The sequence below is a fragment of the Anguilla anguilla genome, chromosome 8, assembly GCF_013347855.1.
Source record: "Anguilla anguilla isolate fAngAng1 chromosome 8, fAngAng1.pri, whole genome shotgun sequence".
In the NCBI taxonomy this organism is placed as follows: Eukaryota; Metazoa; Chordata; class Actinopteri; order Anguilliformes; family Anguillidae; genus Anguilla; species Anguilla anguilla.
In genome coordinates, this window is record NC_049208.1 from 739,806 (window position 1) to 748,650 (window position 8,845).

The 8,845-nt window shown below is 49.2% G+C and overlaps 1 protein-coding gene across 1 annotated transcript; it reads right to left on the reverse strand.

The window, feature by feature from the left end:
• Positions 1-5,889: 5,889 nt before the first annotated feature.
• LOC118233737 (frizzled-8-like) lies at positions 5,890-8,498 on the reverse strand. Its single transcript, XM_035429626.1, has one exon. The coding sequence runs from the start codon at positions 8,121-8,123 to the stop codon at positions 6,375-6,377; it is 1,749 nt and encodes a 582-aa protein (XP_035285517.1). The 5' UTR covers positions 8,124-8,498; the 3' UTR covers positions 5,890-6,374.
• Positions 8,499-8,845: the final 347 nt, after the last annotated feature.

The following is an 8,845-nucleotide window of genomic DNA, read 5'->3' on the forward strand; positions in this document are numbered from 1 at the left end:
AAAGTGTGTTTTTAAAGCGTGTTTTTAAAGCATGTTTTAAAGTGTGTTTTTAAAGCGTGTTTTAAAGCGTGTTTATAAGCGTGTTTTAAAGCGTGTTATTAAAGCGTGTTATTAAAGCGTGTTATTAAAGCGTGTTTTAAAGCATGTTTTAAAGCGTGTTTTAAAGCGTGTTTTAAAGCGTGTTTATAAGCGTGTTTCATGTTAAGTGACTTTGCGCATGTTTGGCTGCAGGGAAGCTTTGGCTGGTGGCCCTGGTCCTGCTGCGCGCCCTCCCCCTGCTCTTGGCGGGATTCCCGCTGTACTGGGACGAGGCGGAGCGTTTCGCCTGCAGCACCGTGCAGCCGGGGTGCGCTAACGCCTGCTACGATGCCTTCCGCCCGCTGTCCCCACTGCGCTTCTGGCCCCTGCAGCTGCTGGGACTCTGCCTGCCGCTCGCGCTGTTCTGCACGCACGTCTCGCACCGCGCCCTGTCCCGCCCGGAGCCCCGCCCCCTGTCCCACCCGGAGCCCCGCCCCCAACCCCGCGACCCCGACGCCGCCCTCTGCAGCGGTCATGTCTCGCACCAGGCCCTGCCCCGCCCCGGGCAGAGTGAGGGGCGGGGCGAGGGGCGGGACTTCCCCTGCGCGTACCTGGTGCAGGTGCTGATTCGGCTGGCGCTGGAGGCGGGGTTTGGGGTGGGGCAGTACCTCCTCTTTGGGCTGCGCGTCCCGCGGAGGCTGCTGTGTGGGGAGGCCCCCTGCACCTCCGCTGTGGAGTGCTTCCCCTCGCGGCCGACGGAGCAGACCTCCGCGCTCCGCCTCTCCCTGGGCCTCGCCGCCGCCTCCCTCCTGCTGAGCACCGCCGACCTCGCCTGCGCCCTGCGCCGCTGCGCGAGGAAGAGGAGGGACCGCGCGCCGGGGAGGAAGAGCGGGGTGGAGAAGGAGGAGGAAGACGAGGAGCGCTACCTCTCTCCCAGCAGCCTGAGAGCGGACCCGCCTCCCCCACAGACACAGGACCCGGCACAGAGGAGAGCCAGCCAATCCAGGACCAGCAAAGCAGGCTCCGCCCCCCTGGAGACAGGAGGCGTGGCCGTGGGTTCCGCTGCTGGTTCTGAGGCGGAGACCGGGTCCAACACCAACACCAACAATGCCCACCCGCATCCCGAGACAGGAGGGGTGGGGCGAGACGGGGGAGGGGTGGAGCGGGACGGGGGAGGGGTGGGGCGAGACGTGGGAGGGGTGAGGTCAGGTCTGACCAGCCCTGGGGGAACTCCACGCCCCGCCCGGTCCTCCGATCTGAGACCGCCTCCGTCCCCGCGGCCGGGACGACGCCCGGGGGGAGGGGTGGGGACCCCCACAACGGCCCGAGCACACAGGACAGGACAGCGCCCCCTGGTGGACACGCTGGACTCACGGTCAGAGAGCGGCGACTCAGAGAGGAGAGCCTGGGTGTGAACTGAGCACAAACCAGCAAGTTTACACACATGCGCACATACCACACACACACACGCACGCACGCACACATGCACACACACACACCGCACACACACAGTGATCAGACCTGACCTGGTCCCCCCTCCACAGCTGATGTGCTGGCTCTTCCTGCACTCACGTCTGTTATGTTCCCAGTTTAGCCAGCGTGGGCTCAGCTGCTGTAAGACCCTCCTGCTGCTCCCGTCAGGCTGGGCTGAACTCCACCCCTCACCTGTGGATCTAAATCTGACCTGACCTGACCCGACACGACCCCACGCCCAGCAGAATTCTGGGATTGTTTTAGAACTGGGGTCTGATCATGGTGGACTGTGCTAGTGTAGCACATCCTGCCAGGTGGTCACTTCCTGCTGTATTATTCACAGCCTTGTGGTAATCTTAGTTTTGGTGTTGATCAGTCAGCAAATTAATTGTCAATTGAAAATAGCAAATGGCCACAGGTTTAAAGTAAAGCTTGGTTTACAGGTAAAGTTTGTGCTACCTGTTTCCACATCACTGTAGTAAGACATCGGGTTGAACAGGGCCTACTTTAGCTGTTCATTTCAGAATGATGGAAAGGGTGTTTCCTTTGAAAGTTTTAATTTCCTTCCAGTTAACTGAAGCTGTCTTTATAGAAGAAACGACTATTGTACAATTTTCTCAATCACGTTGTACTAATAATGGATAAAATGTGGGCTCATTTGTCTCACCAGGGGTTGAGTATAACAGAAAAACGTTCAACTAACGGCTCAGTTATCTTACTAATGTTCACGTGAACGCTGCGTCCGAATTCTAAAAGTCGCCACAGCTCATTACTGCCCCCCTGTGGCAAACTAAAGTCAATGCAAGGAGAGGAAAATGGGTTGAATTAAGAGTACAGCCTAAAAATTTGAGTATTTCTAACTGTGTATCATTGTTTTTACGGCCCTAGCTGCACATAAGCTGTAAAACATATACTGTGAGTTTGTTGAATGTGATTATGCATACATATAAGTATATAATACAAATACTAAAATGATTTGTACTTTGGAGCTTAATTAAGTATAATCCAGACTTTTAATAGTCCTAATTAAGTCCTAATGACCAGTCTGGACCTGACCTACACCTCATTGGCTCCTGTTGCAATGGTCAAAAGGGCCAAGAGATGGGGGGAATTAAAAAAAAAATAATAATAATAAGGGGAAGTACCTGTTCAAATATGACCTGAAGGCACCAAGAAGCTACAAGTGCACGAAACGCTTTTCTTAAAGCCGGGCGCTGGAGGAGCGGGCTGCAGAGGAAGAGGAAACTCGACCGCTTAAGTCGCTGAGAATTCACAGCACCGTGGGAACTTTGTGATGTCACTAGTAAAGCCCAAACCCGAAACTCGACTCCTGCTGGGAGTTCCACTGGTGTTCAGTATCGCCTCCGAGTCCGTGTCTGCAGGAGCTCCACACCCCCCCCCCCCCCACTCCCCCCCCCCCCCCCCCCCCACCTCGCACTTTAGGCTGTCTGTCCCAGGAGGAGTCACTCTTTCCTTACAGGGAGGGGAAATGACCCTGTCACTGGATATTTCCCCCAGAGAGAGGGAAACAAGGAAGAGGAAACACAAATCGTTTGACGGTGTCTGTGAATCCCCCGTGGACAGAGGGGCTGGAGTGCTGCTTTCAGGCCTGAACACTCAGGGGTGTGAGCTGAGTGTGAATCTGCCTGAACACCTGAGCCAGGAGCCGGGACAGGCTACCTGCAGCGCTCAGTACCTGCCTGAACACCTGAGACAGGAGCCGGGACAGGCTACTTGCAGTGCTCAGTACCTGCCTGCTCACTTTTAAAACTGCACATCTGCAGCAGGTAGATGTGAACAGATGCTGCATCTAGAGAAGTTCAGAAGAAACCTGGCACACACCATCACGTGCTGACCTACGGCACAAGGCAGTGCACTGCACTGTTCTCACCACACGGTGGCAGTGTAAACCCTGAACCTCTCAGCAGGACATAACATTAAAAAGCCTCCCCCTAGGCTTCCCCCAGGCAATGACTAAGTCTGCGAATGTTAATTTGGAGCATAATTAACCGTTATTCCCCGGATTCAGTGATGAAGAACTGAGGGGGGAGAGGAAGAACATGGGGCCTAAATTTAAAATGAGTCACTAACATGGCGGATGTGCACGCTACACTCAGAGGCCTGTATCAGCTAAAATAATAATAATCAAATTTAGCCCTGAAAGCTGTTAAATATGATCTATGACTCTTATATGGCTTATTGGAGGAGAAGAAACTGAAGTCATAAAACTTATTTCCATTGTGGTGCTACTTTTAACAGACAGGCTGAAACGGCAGGTCTGTTTGAGTTCCTGATTAAGGAGCTTATAAGTAAACATGGGACATAAAAAGGGAAAACATTTACACAGAGCATTAACTGCAAAATCTGGGCCTTTAATATAAACTCCTACATGCAATAGGCTCATTAATAAGTGTTTAACCTTTTTTAAGCTCAACTGGGGTGTGTAGGGATTTTATTTTGTGGGACAGTTTACTGTGTTTGTCCACACCAGTGTTTTGGAAGGTGTTTTTTTTCTTCTTCCTGTAATGTAATCTTTTTTAATTGGCTATACTGCCTCTTTTGTTATGGCTGTAGGTATCATGTAGCTGGGAACCAAGACGTGTTTTATTTGTGAAGTCCAATCTCCAGGGAGACTGTGTAAATGTACAAATATATACAAAATATATGCACAATATACAGTTCTATGGTTTTTATTTGGTTTAAAAAAAAAAAGTGCCTTTTGCAATAAACTAATTGCAATAAACCTTAAAACCTTGTGTTCCCCTGACCTATGCTGATCAAGTTAACATCCTAAATAGTGTAACCTACTTATTTTACTTGTATTTCGTTAAATTTTACAGAAAATGAATACTTATTTGCCTTATGTCTGGAACCAAATAAATTATACTATGTCTTGCCTGAACACGGGGAAAGTGTGTCAACAGTTGTTAACAATTGTAAACTGAGCACCTCTTCTTGGCTCTTATCTGACACCAGTATGGGAACAGTAGCCTAATTTCCGGCTAATTTATTTCCATTAATAAATTTGGAGTGGTTTCAGATTCAACTTTGTTGGGAATCCACAGCTATTTGGATTCAGACAATGTGAATCAAACACGACATGATTTGGATTCAGACAGGGTGAATCAAACACGAAATTACGCGCAGTAAATCATTTCTGCTAAATTCCACAGCTTTCTACTGCCACTAAGCTCGTGTTGAAATATGTCAAACGCATAACCATATTACAGTAACTGTCAATATCTTATTGTATTAGATCAATCGGCTGCCCATTGTGCGTCATTGTTTAAAGTCAGACTTGAGATCATATTTCACGATCTGGCCATCAATATCTTTGAACGTCTCCTGGCGTAGTGCTCTCTGAAACAACAAACACTCAGAACTGACATCACTCTATTAGCTTACGTGGTTTTAATTTAAATAACCATACACACGTGGGACTGTTGGCGTTTCAGCGTTTGGTATTTGTGAAAAAACTGATTAATTTGGGTAGCTTTAGCATGTTTTAGACTTGTGGACGCTGGATTTAGCTTCTCGACCACACACTGAGGGCAATTACCCTGAACCATTAGACAGGATAACAGTCCAGTTCCCTCTAGGCTGACATCTTCATAATCAGGCCCAGGGCATCGTTTGACAGCACGCGGGCTACCCTTCCAATTACTCCCGCAGAAGCCGAGGTTTCCCGTTTCCAATTCGCAAATGGGAAAGCGCGCCGTCCTAACGTGCGCAAGGGAGGATTTTTAAGCAAGAAGACGAAAAAACACTGGAGTTGTCCCTCGGTATAATTGAGGACGAAAAAGACAACCTGGTTTATACGATCCTCACAAAGGGCTTATTAAACGAGCAGACCACCTGTAGAGACCGTTTCAGCATTGTCCCTGCAGCCACCCGCGTGCTTGCGAACCTCATTCAACGACGTCAAAGAACTCTCCTTAAACTGCCCGCTCATTACGCCAGGCTCACAAACGAGCAAGTTCGTCAGCAACAAAACGTGACGAATCCCCCCTTTTATTCGGTACATTTGAAAGCACTGCGATTCAGTCGGGTCTAAATTAAGGATCTTGTATTTCGGAAAGAAAACGCACGTCCTGCACGGCATCCTTCGGCGTTGTTGAAAAGAAGGATCAAAGTTTCCAAAATGAAAGGACCCCCAGCTCCACACAGATTAGCACTATTCACTCGGATCCTCGACCCATTAATAACTTAGCCACCGGGCAAGCAGGTACTTAGTTCAACAATTACAAAAGATCTAATAAATTAAATATGTGTCCCGACTAACTAAAGATACTACTTTTGAAATTCCACAGTGATACAACTGTTGCAAGCAAATCCAAAGTGAACAGGTGATTCGTTACGGCAGCCGCTGGTCGGAAAGATTAAGAAGTTGCACCATAGCATTTATCAAAATTTATTTTATTGTCAAAATAAAAATATTTTCTATCACAAAGCCTTTGTACACAAATTTACAATCGTATAAAAATTTATAAGCAATTTACACGTTTGTACACATTTATATAAATACATTTTGCCATTTTAAAAACCCGTATAAGACATTAAGGCTTGTTTTTTTGAAAGTGAGAATGCTGTGAGTTTCAAAACCTCTGGCACTATCTTTAAGTTAAAAAAAAAAAAACGTTCTCGGTTAAACTTCCACTTTTGCTGCTACAAATACGTGCTGTCTTGAAATGCTTAGTTCCAGACCCACTCTACTGTAAGTCGTGTGCATATAATAAAGCAAGTGTTTGGCAGTGTTAAGAGTACAACGTTTTCCACCGGCGTCAACGCTTCTGTCCAACAGGAACCATTAGGGGCTCATTAACATGCAAACAAGAAGACACTGATAAGACAATCTCGGCACAATAGACTGTCAATTATCCTATTCAAACCCGCGACAATGGCATCTGTTTTGGGTAAGAGACCGAGCTCCCCGTGCCCGACCTCCACGTCAGTCCCGTGCTCACGTCGCTGTACATTGACCCGCTCGTTGCTTTGCTCCCCCAGCAACATCGCGTGCAAAAAGTTCGCCAGGACTCAAGAGTCTTCCCAGACCAAATCCACACTCCCGACGTGATGCCCACGAGAAGACACATGAAGTACTTCAACATGAAGACGGCGTAATCCGGTTTGGCCAGGTCTTGGTCCAACAAACAGGAGCAATTGTGGGTAATTTCCCAGCTCAGTCTGTTGTGCTGTTCATAAAAATAACACGCAACGATAATGGTGGCAGGTACAGTATACAGGACTGTAAAGATCCCAATGCGGATCATCAGCTGCTCTAGCTTGTCGGTTTTCGTGCCTCCTTGTTTAATAACGCTACGAATCCTGAATAACGACACGAATCCCGCTAAAAGGAACATCGTGCCAATAAACAAATATATGACCAGGGGCGCCAGCACGAATCCTCTCAGATTGTCCAGATTCTGATTGCCAACATAGCATATTCCAGCCACAGCGTCACCGTCGACCGAACTCAGAGCCAAAACAGCGATGGATTTCATGCTCGGGATCAGCCAGGCAGCGAGGTGAAAATACTGCGAATAACTTGCGATGGCTTCGTTTCCCCATTTCATCCCGGCGGCCAAGAACCAGGTCAGGGACAAGATCACCCACCAGATCGAGCTGGCCATGCCGAAAAAGTAAACCAGGAGGAATACGATCGTGCAGAGCGCGGGGCCAGTTGTCTCATAGTGAATGTGCTCCACTTCGAATTCCCTGCTACAAGCCACCTTTTCGTGTCCAGCGATTAGTCGCACAATGTAACCCACCGACACGAACATGTAGCACGCGGAAAGGAAGATAATCGGCCTCTCTGGGTACTTGAATCTCTCCATGTCGATCAGGAAAGTTGCAACGGTGGCAAAAGTAGAAACGAAGCATAACACGGACCACAATCCAATCCAGAATGCCGTAAACGTCCGTTCGTCCTGGGTAAAATAGGGGTTGTGGCACGGCATGGCGCAATTGGGGATCTGTCCCGTCTTCACCCTGTTGTGAAGCGGGTGACGGTCACTGTTCACCTGCACCATGGGCGAACGGCACTGACAGCCCGGTTCACAGGCAGTCACTGGAGGTTTGAGTCTGCTGCCGGGTCGACCGTGTCCATTCTTGTTTTTATGAGGGTTAAATGGCTTAGCTGGATAATGCGTTGGCTTCGGTAAGACCGGCGAAGCGGTGGTTAAATCCGTCCTGTTGTCGTCCATACAGAGCGTGTCGGAGCTGCCCTGCACGGGCAGTAAGTCGCAGCGCATCCTGTCGGGCCAGGGAAAGCCGTACTGCCTCATCAGGGGCGCGCAGCCGGCTCGCGCCCTTTCGCACACGCTCCGGCACGGCGGCAGCGGCTTCTTGTAGTCCTCCAGGCAGATCGGAGTGTACATGCTGCAGAGGAAGAACTTCAAGTCCGGCGAACACTGGATTTCCACAAGTGGCCAGAACTGGTGTACCTCCAGCCCAGCCTCGTCCTGCGTGTCGTGGTTAAACTGGTTAGGCATGTAGGTGTAGTTGTAGCCTATACCTTTGCACAAAGGTACAGATATCTCCTGGCACGTCAACTCCTTGGCCGTGGTGCAGCTCGACCTCTGCATACTGGCGAGCGCGAGGAACAGGTACATCCCCAACAGGTAGCGCTCCATCCCGAACCGCTGACGCTCTCCACTCCTGAGTGAAACAGTGACCGAATTCCTCCGTCAAAGAGAATATTAAGTCCAATCAGATCCAGAATAACGAAACCATCTCGCCTTTTCCCACGGATTTGCAACCACTTTGCAATCCGCGTATACTTGCTAAGGCGCGGAGTATGAATAGTAGCCTAGGTTTCGAGCGTCTAGTCAAAATGGCTAAGGACTCGGTGCACCGGTTACTTTCCTTGGTGTTGTGCTGAGAATCCCCTAAAACCATTTAATCTTTCCCAAGCCCGTATGCTCGCTAAATATACTACTAAGGTGTCCGAGTTAGTCGCCTCCAACGCTTTCTGCACGAGAGCGCCCGCACTGTTCGACTTCCCACTGAACGCTGCTGAAGGATGACGCTTTGCATATTTATACGGGAGGCGGTGAAATCACGCCCCCTACTCGACTCGTCTAATGGCGGAACTACAGGGGCGGAGTGCAACGGCCTGTCAATCACTCGTCCCTGGAAGCTCGGCTCGGGACTTATTTGTTTGGCAGTAATTTGCGAATCTTCAATTGATTTTTCTGCCATCGCGAGCTCTTCTGTGGCAAGCAAAGTACACGCGCCTTGACCAGCCATATCGCTGGAGGCTACGTTGTGCTGAATTTATTTATTTAAATGCAGTCTGTATTTTAAAATGATAATGGGCCAACTTGACCTAACCATACACCATATTCACAAAATA

What these genes read in the sequence shown, in the direction of transcription:
- LOC118233737 (XM_035429626.1), bottom strand. Translation starts at nt 8,123, where the DNA reads ATGGAGCGCTACCTGTTGGGGATGTACCTGTTCCTCGCGCTCGCCAGT.